Genomic DNA, 12,472 nt, shown 5'->3' with positions numbered 1-12,472 from the left:
ATTCCTCAGCCTAGTAAGAAAATGTGTGAAAGATTTCACGTAAATTGCATGCTGCGTTCATGATTTGAGGCTTTTGTTCAAAACGGGGCATTCTAGCAAACTGTGAAAGCCAATTATAGCCAATTAGGATGGAATATGAAATATCGGACAGATCCAACTTGAGCACATGACCATAGAGATACTGTGTAACGATTTGTGAGATTTTTGGACAGAATCTGGAGGAGTAATATCAAAAAATGTGTTTTACAAAAGTCGGCCTCCTGGTGGCGCTATAAAAGGCAGATGCGGAAAATACAGGTCAAAGGTTTGTCCTTGGCCTCTAGGGAGTGTGCATGCAACGTTTCACGCAGATCGGTGCAGTTTTAGGTAAAAATGTGAAAAGCTGCCTCATGGTGGCGCTATAACAGGCCGTTCTGGAAAATGTGGGGCAGAGGTTCATCGTTGGCATCCAGGGAGTGTGTGTGCAAAGTTTGGCATCGACCGGGTTAACGGTGCCGGAGATTAGCTGGTAACGGACGGACGGAAGGACACACGGACACACGGACACACGGACGGAGTGCAAAACATACTCTCTCCCCATGCCTTCGGCCTGGTGGAGACAAAAAGGTAGTCAACGAAATCAACGTTTAGGGTAATAATTATGACAGACAGACAGACAGACAGACAGACAGACAGACAGACAGACAGGGGGTAAGCCTAAGGTCATGTGACTGAGAGCAATTCCATTGGCTGCTACAGTGTAGTCACGTGAGTAGACGGAACAGTTTCATTGGCTGCTAGGATGGAGCCATTTCATTGGCTGCTAGGATGGAGCCGTTTCATTGGCTGCTACAGCGTCACATGGGTAACTCAAAGGGTACAGCAGGTTTAAGTGGTTAAGATATGCTAATTAAGATGTGTTAATTAACATATGTTAATTAGGGTGGGGGAAGAGGTGGGCGGGTCTTTCTTGATGACTGGCAGGGGGTTAGGGGAGTGACTTTAGGGGTCAGGGGGTGTGGTTTCCTGATGATTGGCAGGGGGTGGGGTTAGGGGGTGGGGTTTGGGGTGTGGCCTCCTTGATGATTGGCAGGGGGTGGGGTTAGGAGGTGGGGGTGTGGCCTCCTGATGATTGGCAGGGGGTGGGGTTAGGGTGGGTGTGGCCTCATTGATGATTGACAGGGGGTGGGGTTAGGGGCAGGGTTTGGGGTCGGGTGGGTGTGGCCTCCTTGATGATTGGTAGGGGTCGGGGTTAGGGTGGCGGGGTTTGGGGTCGGGGGTGTGGCCTTCTGATGATTGACAGGGGGTGGGGTTAGGGGCGGGGTTTGGGGTCGGGCGAGTGTGGCCTCATTGATGATTGGCAGGGGGTGGGGTTAGGGGGCGGGGTTTGGGGTCGGGTGGGTGTGGCCTCCTTGATGATTGGCAGGGGGTGGGGTCCCTGGCGGGGTTTGGGGTTGGGGGTGTGGCCTCCTGATGATTGGCAGGGGGTGGGGTTAGGGGGTGGGGTTTGGGGGCGGGGGGTGTGGCCTCCTGATGATTGGCAGGGGGTGGGGTTAGGGGGCGGGGTTTGGGGTCGGGGGGTGTGGCCTCCTGATGATTGGCAGGGGGTGGGCCTCAGTGTTGAACACCCAGTGGTCAAACGGGAGGTGGTCATCGTCCGAGAACAGCAGGTACAAATACCTGGAACACAAGAAGTAATCTATTACATAATACTCATTAAATACACAGTAATCTGTTACATAATACTCATTAAATACACAGTAAGTACCTGGAACACAACAAGTAATCTGTTAATAAATACATTCCCTGCCAGCAACATTCAATTATTTATCTATTATTTATCATACAGTGTATTATTCATCACTATACAGTGACTATGTATGATGGTACATGTATGTGACTCTTTTTGATACAGGGACAATCAGGGGAGAAAAAATGGTTTTATTTTTTAATCCAAAACTAGTTAATATCACAGGCAGACTCTTCACATACTAGGGCATGTCTGAAATAAGTGTCAGAGCTGAAATCGACATGTAACCATGAAATAAATGCTTAAACATGTAGCTAGGTGTAATGTTAGAGACCACAGAAGACATGTAAATATGAAATAAATGCTTAAACATGTAGCTAGGTGTAATGTTAGAGACCACAGAAGACATGTAAATATGAAATAAATGCTTAAACATGTAGCTAGGTGTAATGTTAGAGACCACAGAAGACATGTAAATATGAAATAAATGCTTAAACATGTAGCTAGGTGTAATGTTAGAGACCACAGAAGACATGTAAATATGAAATAAATGCTTAAACATGTAGCTAGGTGTAATGTTAGAGACCACAGAAGACATGTAAATATGAAATAAATGCTTAAACATGTAGCTAGGTGTAATGTTAGAGACCACAGAAGTGAACCTTTCAAGCCTGTTTTCTCAACTCGCTGTTTCTCTGCAAGACATTACTCTATAAGCCATATCTCCAAAACTGGTGGGTCAAACTGAACAACCAATATGTCAGTTTGAAGCTTTGATTCCCTGCTTTCACATGACATGGTAAGAAGTTGTGAATTTTGTTGCATGCTTCAACTTTGATTCTAAAACCTTCTGATTCTAAAACCTTCGCTGTGAAAGAATATGAATTAATTTTACATTCAAAGGATTTTCACACGTTTTCATTTCTCAAAAATAGCAGATAAGCTTTCATATAGAGCTGCTATATATCAATAGCAGATTTATATTATTATATATTATTATTATTATTATCATCATCTTTAAGAACAGAAAGTGAAAAGAGGCAGATTATTTATTTAACTGCAAATATATATATATTTTTTAACGATGTCCCATTTTTACCCCATTATTCCAGATGATGCAATATGAAGTAATGCTTTGGAGCAACATTCACATTCATATGGACCCGTAAGGGTCCATTTGGTTCCATGTGTTACACTCTCAGTCACAGACCCGTAAGGGTCCATTTGGTTCCATGTGTTACACTCTCAGTCACAGACCCGTAAGGGTCCATTTGGTTCCATGTGTTACACTCTCAGAGTCACAGACCCGTAAGGGTCCATTTGGTTCCATGTGTTACACTCTCAGTCACAGACCCGTAAGGGTCCATTTGGTTCCATGTGTTACACTCTCAGAGTCACAGACCCGTAAGGGTCCATGTGTTACACTCTCAGAGTCACAGACCCGTAAGGGTCCATTTGGTTCCATGTGTTACACTCTCAGAGTCACAGACCCCTAAGGGTCCATTTGGTTCCATGTGTTACACTCTCAGAGTCACAGACCCGTAAGGGTCCATTTGGTTCCATGTGTTACACTCTCAGAGTCACAGACCCGTAAGGGTCCATTTGGTTCCATGTGTTACACTCTCAGAGTCACAGACCCGTAAGGGTCCATTTGGTTCCATGTGTTACACTCTCAGAGTCACAGACCCGTAAGGGTCCATTTGGTTCCATGTGTTACACTCTCAGAGTCACAGACCCCTAAGGGTCCATTTGGTTCCATGTGTTACACTCTCAGAGTCACAGACCCCTAAGTGTCCATTTGGTTCCATGTGTTACACTCTCAGAGTCACAGACCCGTAAGGGTCCATTTGGTTCCATGTGTTACACTCTCAGAGTCACAGACCCGTAAGGGTCCATTTGGTTCCATGTGTTACACTGTCAGAGTCACAGACCCCTAAGGGTCCATTTGGTTCCATGTGTTACACTCTCAGAGTCACAGACCCGTAAGGGTCCATTTGGTTCCATGTGTTACACTCTCAGAGTCACAGACCCGTAAGGGTCCATTTGGTTCCATGTGTTACACTCTCAGTCACAGACCCGTAAGGGTCCATTTGGTTCCATGTGTTACACTCTCAGAGTCACAGACCCGTAAGGGTCCATGTGTTACACTCTCAGAGTCACAGACCCGTAAGGGTCCATTTGGTTCCATGTGTTACACTCTCAGAGTCACAGACCCCTAAGGGTCCATTTGGTTCCATGTGTTACACTCTCAGAGTCACAGACCCGTAAGGGTCCATTTGGTTCCATGTGTTACACTCTCAGAGTCACAGACCCGTAAGGGTCCATTTGGTTCCATGTGTTACACTCTCAGAGTCACAGACCCGTAAGGGTCCATTTGGTTCCATGTGTTACACTCTCAGAGTCACAGACCCGTAAGGGTCCATTTGGTTCCATGTGTTACACTCTCAGAGTCACAGACCCCTAAGGGTCCATTTGGTTCCATGTGTTACACTCTCAGAGTCACAGACCCCTAAGTGTCCATTTGGTTCCATGTGTTACACTCTCAGAGTCACAGACCCGTAAGGGTCCATTTGGTTCCATGTGTTACACTCTCAGAGTCACAGACCCGTAAGGGTCCATTTGGTTCCATGTGTTACACTGTCAGAGTCACAGACCCCTAAGGGTCCATTTGGTTCCATGTGTTACACTCTCAGAGTCACAGACCCGTAAGGGTCCATTTGGTTCCATGTGTTACACTCTCAGAGTCACAGACCCGTAAGGGTCCATTTGGTTCCATGTGTTACACTCTCAGAGTCACAGACCCCTAAGGGTCCATTTGGTTCCATGTGTTACACTCTCAGAGTAACAGACCCCTAAGGGTCCATTTGGTTCCATGTGTTACACTCTCAGAGTCACAGACCCGTAAGGGTCCATTTGGTTCCATGTGTTACACTCTCAGAGTCACAGACCCGTAAGGGTCCATTTGGTTCCATGTGTTACACTGTCAGAGTCACAGACCCCTAAGGGTCCATTTGGTTCCATGTGTTACACTCTCAGAGTCACAGACCCCTAAGGGTCCATTTGGTTCCATGTGTTACACTCTCAGAGTCACAGACCCGTAAGGGTCCATTTGGTTCCATGTGTTACACTCTCAGAGTCACAGACCCCTAAGTGTCCATTTGGTTCCTCTGTAGTGATAGAGACAGACAGACAGGTCTCTGTAGTGATAGAGACAGACAGGCAGGTCTCTGCTGTAGTGATAGACACAGACAGGCAGGTCTCTGCTGTAGTGATAGAGACAGACAGACAGGTCTCTGTAGTGATAGACACAGACAGACAGGTCTCTGTAGTGATAGTCACAGACAGACAGGTCTCTGTAGTGATAGAGACAGACAGACAGGTCTCTGTAGTGATAGTCACAGACAGACAGGTCTCTGTAGTGATAGAGACAGACAGACAGGTCTCTGTAGTGATAGAGACAGACAGACAGGTCTCTGTAGTGATAGACACAGACAGACAGGTCTCTGTAGTGATAGACACAGACAGACAGGTCTCTGTAGTGATAGACACAGACAGGCAGGTCTCTGTAGTGATAGTCACAGACAGACAGGTCTCTGTAGTGATAGAGACAGACAGGCAGGTCTCTGTAGTGATAGACACAGACAGACAGGTCTCTGTAGTGATAGAGACAGACAGACAGGTCTCTGTAGTGATAGAGACAGACAGACAGGTCTCTGTAGTGATAGAGACAGACAGACAGGTCTCTGTAGTGATAGAGACAGACAGACAGGTCTCTGTAGTGATAGACACAGACAGACAGGTCTCTGTAGTGATAGTCACAGACAGGCAGGTCTCTGCTGTAGTGATAGTCACAGACAGACAGGTCTCTGTAGTGATAGACACAGACAGACAGGTCTCTGTAGTGATAGACACAGACAGACAGGTCTCTGTAGTGATAGTCACAGACAGACAGGCAGGTCTCTGTAGTGATAGAGACAGACAGACAGGTCTCTGTAGTGATAGAGACAGACAGACAGGTCTCTGTAGTGATAGAGACAGACAGACAGGTCTCTGTAGTGATAGAGACAGACAGACAGGTCTCTGTAGTGATAGAGACAGACAGACAGGTCTCTGTAGTGATAGAGACAGACAGACAGGTCTCTGCTGTAGTGATAGACACAGACAGACAGGTCTCTGTAGTGATAGACACAGACAGGCAGGTCTCTGCTGTAGTGATAGAGACAGACAGACAGGTCTCTGCTGTAGTGATAGAGACAGACAGACAGGTCTCTGTAGTGATAGACACAGACAGACAGGTCTCTGCTGTAGTGATAGAGACAGACAGACAGGTCTCTGTAGTGATAGACACAGACAGGCAGGTCTCTGCTGTAGTGATAGAGACAGACAGACAGGTCTCTGTAGTGATAGAGACAGACAGACAGGTCTCTGCTGTAGTGATAGAGACAGACAGGCAGGTCTCTGTAGTGATAGAGACAGACAGACAGGTCTCTGTAGTGATAGAGACAGACAGACAGGTCTCTGCTGTAGTGATAGAGACAGACAGACAGGTCTCTGTAGTGATAGAGACAGACAGGCAGGTCTCTGTAGTGATAGAGACAGACAGGCAGGTCTCTGTAGTGATAGACACAGACAGACAGGTCTCTGTAGTGATAGAGACAGACAGGCAGGTCTCTGCTGTAGTGATAGAGACAGACAGGCAGGTCTCTGCTGTAGTGATAGAGACAGACAGACAGGTCTCTGCTGTAGTGCTCAGCGCACATGGACCTGCTTCGTCTTTTTGGGTGGAAATTAAACATTCTGAAGGTGCTGCGACTGCTATCCGTGCTTCAACTTGCTCTATGAATTATATTATTATCAAGGGGGTGCATACTTAGTTTAGACTAGTCATTGGTTAGACATGGGTTAGGTTTAGGTGTGCTGCCCCGTGGGAGGTTAGGTTTAGGGTGAGGGTTTGAGATAGGTTGTAGTTGTAGGACTAATGACTGGTCAAAGAACGCAGCCAAAATGTCATGGCAAAGCCTTTGTGTAACCTCAGGTAGGATAAACACATGGTTTACTGTCCATATTCCTCTATAAACGGCCTGTTTTCACTGTTTCTAATTCCTCTTTATACGTTTGTATAGTATGTGCAATGTCTCTTGTTATAACCAGCTGCAGATTAAGACCTGACGGCGGTTCTACAAATGTCTTCTAAATCCTGACAGTTTTCTGAAAAACCTTCATGTTCCTATGTCAGTGGTGCTCACAGGGTTAAACCCTCATGTTTCTATGTCAGTGGTTCTCACAGGGTTAGACCTCATGTTTCTATATCAGTGGTTCTCACAGGGTTAGACCTCATGTTTCTATATCAGTGGTTCTCACAGGGTTAGACCTCATGTTTCTATATCAGTGGTTCTCACAGGGTTAGACCTCATGTTTCTATATCAGTGGTTCTCACAGGGTTAGACCTCATGTTTCTATATCAGTGGTTCTCACAGGGTTAAACCCTCATGTTTCTATACCAGTGGTTCTCACAGGGTTAGACCTCATGTTCCTATGCCAGTGGTGCTCAAACTATTTCATGTCAAGGACCCCTAGAATGATGTGTATTTGGCAGCATAAAGAGCGTGCAGAGCAGCAGTTAGCTAACTCCAACATCAAGAGACTATTAGGAAGATGACCAACATGGAACCCACTAAGAGACTATGGACTCTATTAGGAGCGGCATTTGACACAGTGAACCACCAGCTGCTCCTAGACACCATAGCGGATCTAGGCATCGGCGGGACAGCACTAAAGTGGTTCTCTTCCTATCTCACCAACCGGACCTACCAGGTTTCCTGGAAAGGTCTGCTATCATCCCCCCGAACCCTCCAAACTGGGGTCCCACAGGGATCTGTACTTGGTCCCCTCCTTTTCTCACTGTACACCAAATCCCTTGGCACTATCATCTCTGCTCACAATATATCCTATCACTGCTATGCCGATGACACACAACTGTTTCTATCCTTCCCCCCCTCTGCCACTCAGGTGGAAGAGCGCATCACTGCATGCCTGGCTGACATCTCACAGTGGATGTCCTCCAACCACCTCAAGCTGAACCCAGACAAGACTGAGCTTCTCTTCTTCCCAGCTAAGTCCTGCCCTATGCGGGAGCTAACTATTTCCGTAGACAACGCCCTGGTAACGTCTGTCCCAACAGCCAGGAACCTTGGTGTTGTCCTGGACAGTCAGCTCTCATTTAAAACTCACATCACAGCTGTCACTCGATCCTGTAGGTTCACACTCTATAACATACGACGAATTAGACCGTTCCTCACCCAGAAATCAGCCCAGCTCCTAATCCAGACAACAGTCTTGTCAAAACTTGACTATTGTAATTCGCTCCTTACTGGCCTACCGGCATGTGCATTTTTGATCCAACTGATCCAAAATGCTGCAGCTCGTCTGGTCTTCAACCAGCCAAAATTCTCACATGTCTCCCCCCTGCTCCGCTCCCTGCACTGGCTCCCGGTCGCTGCCCGCACAGAATACAAAACTCTGATGCTGGCATTCAAAGCAACCAAAGGTATGGCTCCCCCATATCTTGCAAGCATGATTGAACCCTACAAACCCTCCCGCGCACTCAGATCAGCCAACGCAGGAAAGCTGGAAGTACCCTCACTAAAAACGCCGGGACAACGCTCCACACGTCCCAAACTCTTCTCCCTTCTGGCCCCAAAACTGTGGAATGCACTCCCCGTTGCAATCAGAACTGCAGCATCACTCCCAATCTTCCGCCGTAGTCTGAAGACCCACCTTTTCAGACTCCATCATGGCCCATAGCACTTATCCTACCCCCTTAGATAGCACTTTTTAGACTTAGATAGCATTTGAAACAGACTTATAGCATGTCATGTAGACAGCACAATAATTGCATTGTATGTAGTCATAGCACATCATAGTACATGTATAGCATAGTGTAGTTCCAGTCCCAAGAGAATAATGACTATGGGCCAGTAGCATTAACTTCCAATGTGGTCAAATCTGGAGAGAATCCTAACTGAGGAGCTCCGAAAGGAAACAGAGCGATCACTAGATCCACATCAATTTTCATATGCACGGAATCAGGGAACTAGTGATGCGATTTCTACGTGAACCCATTTTGACCCGACGTCGAAATAAATAAAAATGCTGACAGTTTTCTGAAATACCTGTGTTTCTTTATCAGTGGTGCTCAATATTTCATGTCAAGGACGCCGAAAATTATCTGTATTTGGCCTCCGACCCCCATCTGAAAACATGTTGTTCCAGGGACCCCCCTCTCAGAAACAACGATTTGAGTTAAAAATGTTCGCTCTGAAAGAATATACATTCAAAGTTTTGCGCCACATTTTCACGATTTTTCAAAAATAGCAGACCTACAAGCTTGTAGCTACGAGCTTGTAGATCTGCTATTTTTCAATGGCTAAAGTATAACATAATGCTTAAAACACCAAAAGGGGTTCCCGCCCAGAATAGGTTAACACACCGTGTATTGAAGCACTTAGAGGGAGCTGAAACATATGCAAGACTTGATTTTAGCCCTTACAATCCATCCAGACATTCTTCTTCTTTGTGTGTGTGTGTGTGTGTGCTCTGTGTGCATTATGGGTATTGTAGTTGACTTACTTCAGGGTCTCGGCCAGGTAGAAGCTCTGCTGAACATCGTCATGATTGGCTGTCGAAGCGTAAACGTCTCTGACGCCGCTAAACCCCGCCTCCACCCGGCAATGCTGCTCCAACGCCTGCACACACACACACACACACGCACACACACGCACACGCACACGCGCACACGCACACTCAGTCACTACAAAGTAAACAAGACACTCTACATAGATTTACATTTCCGCCTACTGTAGGCACGTGTTCACATGACTACCATATATGTCATATTTACGTTCACATATTGACATTATTCTATATCTCATATTTACGTTCACATATTGACATTATTCTATATCTCATATTTACGTTCACATATTGACATTATTCTATATCTCATATTTACGTTCACATATTGACATTATTCTATATCTCATATTTACGTTCACATATTGACATTATTCTATATCTCATATTTACGTTCACATATTGACATTCATGGGGACCGCATGTAATTCAGATGGAGCATTAGTTCGACATGCGTCCCGGGTTAGACCAGCCATTAGTCCTACATAGAGTTCTCATCGGGCCTGAAAATTAAGGCCCGGCCCTACCCTAACTGGGTCGGCCCTACCCTACCCTAACTGGGTCGGTCCTACCCTACCCTAACTGGGTCGGTCCTACCCTACCCTAACTGGGTCGGTCCTACCCTACCCTAACTGGGTCGGCCCTACCCTACCCTAACTGGGTCGGTCCTACCCTACCCTACCCTAACTGGGTCGGTCCTTCCCTACCCTAACTGGGTCGGTCCTACCCTACCCTAACTGGGTCGGCCCTACCCTACCCTAACTGGGTCGGCCCTACTCTACCCTAACTGGGTCGGTCCTACCCTACCCTAACTGGGTCGGCCCTACCCTAACTGGGTCGGCCCTACCCTACCCTAACTGGGTCGGCCCTACCCTACCCTAACTGGGTCGGTCCTACCCTACCCTAACTGGGTCGGCCCTACCCTACCCTAACTGGGTCGGTCCTACCCTACCCTACCCTAACTGGGTCGGTCCTACCCTAACTGGGTCGGTCCTACCCTACCCTACCCTAACTGGGTCGGTCCTACCCTACCCTAACTGGGTCGGTCCTACCCTACCCTAACTGGGTCGGCCCTACTCTACCCTAACTGGGTCGGCCCTACTCTACCCTAACTGGGTCGGTCCTACCCTACCCTAACTGGGTCGGTCCTACCCTACCCTAACTGGGTCGGCCCTACTCTACCCTAACTGGGTCGGTCCTACCCTACCCTAACTGGGTCGGCCCTACCCTACCCTACCCTAACTGGGTCGGCCCTACCCTACCCTAACTGGGTCGGTCCTACCCTACCCTAACTGGGTCGGCCCTACCCTACCCTAACTGGGTCGGTCCTACCCTACCCTACCCTAACTGGGTCGGTCCTACCCTAACTGGGTCGGTCCTACCCTACCCTACCCTAACTGGGTCGGTCCTACCCTACCCTACCCTAACTGGGTCTCCATAGGGTCTCCCTTCCCTCCCCTAGGGTCTCCCTCCCCTAGGGTCTCCCTGCGATAGGGTCTCCCTTCCCTCCCCTAGGGTCTAGGGTCTCCATAGGGTCTCCCTTCCCTCCCCTAGGGTCTCCATAGGGTCTCCCTTCCCTCCCCTAGGGTCTAGGGTCTCCATAGGGTCTCCCTTCCCTCCCCTAGGGTCTCCCTCCCCTAGGGTCTCCATAGGGTCTCTAGGGTCTCCATAGGGTCTCCCTTCCCTCCCCTAGGGTCTCCATAGGGTCTCCATAGGGTCTCCCTTCCCTCCCCTAGGGTCTCCCTCCCCTAGGGTCTCCATAGGGTCTCTAGGGTCTCCATAGGGTCTCTAGGGTCTCCATAGGGTCTCTAGGGTCTCCATAGGGTCTCCCTTCCCTCCCCTAGGGTCTCCCTCCCCTAGGGTCTCCATAGGGTCTCTAGGGTCTCCATAGGGTCTCCCTTCCCTCCCCTAGGGTCTCCATAGGGTCTCCATAGGGTCTCCCTTCCCTCCCCTAGGGTCTCCCTCCCCTAGGGTCTCCATAGGGTCTCTAGGGTCTCCATAGGGTCTCTAGGGTCTCCATAGGGTCTCTAGGGTCTCCATAGGGTCTCCCTTCCCTCCCCTAGGGTCTCCATAGGGTCTCCATAGGGTCTCCCTTCCCTCCCCTAGGGTCTCCCTCCCCTAGGGTCTCCATAGGGTCTCTAGGGTCTCCATAGGGTCTCCCTTCCCTCCCCTAGGGTCTCCCTCCCCTAGGGTCTCCATAGGGTCTCTAGGGTCTAGGGTCTCCATAGGGTCTCCCTTCCCTCCCCTAGGGTCTCCCTCCCCTAGGGTCTCCATAGGGTCTCCCTCCCCTAGGGTCTAGGGTCTCCCTCCCCTAGGGTCTAGGGTCTCCCTCCCCTAGGGTCTCCCTCCCCTAGGGTCTAGGGTCTCCCTCCCCTAGGGTCTAGGGTCTCCATAGGGTCTCTAGGGTCTAGGGTCTCCATAGGGTCTCTAGGGTCTCCATAGGGTCTCCCTTCCCTCCCCTAGGGTCTCCCTCCCCTAGGGTCTCCATAGGGTCTCTAGGGTCTCCATAGGGTCTCTAGGGTCTCCATAGGGTCTCTAGGGTCTCCATAGGGTCTCCCTTCCCTCCCCTAGGGTCTCCCTCCCCTAGGGTCTCCATAGGGTCTCCCTCCCCTCCCCTAGGGTCTCCCTCCCCTAGGGTCTCCATAGGGTCTCCCTCCCCTAGGGTCTAGGGTCTCCCTCCCCTAGGGTCTAGGGTCTCCCTCCCTTAGGGTCTAGGGTCTAGGGTCTCCCTCCCCTAGGGTCTAGGGTCTAGGGTCTCCCTCCCCTAGGGTCTAGGGTCTAGGGTCTCCCTCCCTTAGGGTCTAGGGTCTAGGGTCTCCCTCCCCTAGGGTCTAGGGTCTCCCTCCCCTAGGGTCTAGGGTCTAGGGTCTCCCTCCCCTAGGGTCTAGGGTCTCCCTCCCCTAGGGTCTAGGGTCTAGGGTCTCCCTCCCCTAGGGTCTAGGGTCTCCATAGGGTCTCTAGGGTCTAGGGTCTCCCTCCCCTAGGGTCTAGGGTCTCCCTCCCCTAGGGTCTAGGGTCTCCCTCCCCTAGGGTCTAGGGTCTAGGGTCTCC

General features: G+C 49.2%; 1 protein-coding gene across 1 annotated transcript in view; it reads right to left on the bottom strand.

Moving 5' to 3' along the window:
• Positions 1-1,373: 1,373 nt before the first annotated feature.
• Positions 1,374-12,472, bottom strand: part of LOC306918158 (mannosyl-oligosaccharide 1,2-alpha-mannosidase IA-like) — a gene marked incomplete at its 5' end in the record, with an annotated part of 75,933 nt that continues 64,834 nt past the window's right edge. The window contains 2 exons of the mRNA XM_079531039.1: positions 1,374-1,659; positions 9,359-9,474. Of these exons, the coding sequence (XP_079387165.1) occupies positions 1,533-1,659; positions 9,359-9,474 (243 nt within the window). The 3' untranslated portion in view covers positions 1,374-1,532. The remainder of the gene's footprint in view (positions 1,660-9,358; positions 9,475-12,472) is intronic.

Source organism: Electrona antarctica (assembly GCF_951216825.1).
Source record: "Electrona antarctica genome assembly, contig: scaffold_120, whole genome shotgun sequence".
NCBI classification, from domain to species: domain Eukaryota; kingdom Metazoa; phylum Chordata; class Actinopteri; order Myctophiformes; family Myctophidae; genus Electrona; species Electrona antarctica.
The sequence above is the reverse complement of the archived record's forward strand: the minus strand, read 5'-3'. Positions and strand labels throughout refer to the sequence as shown.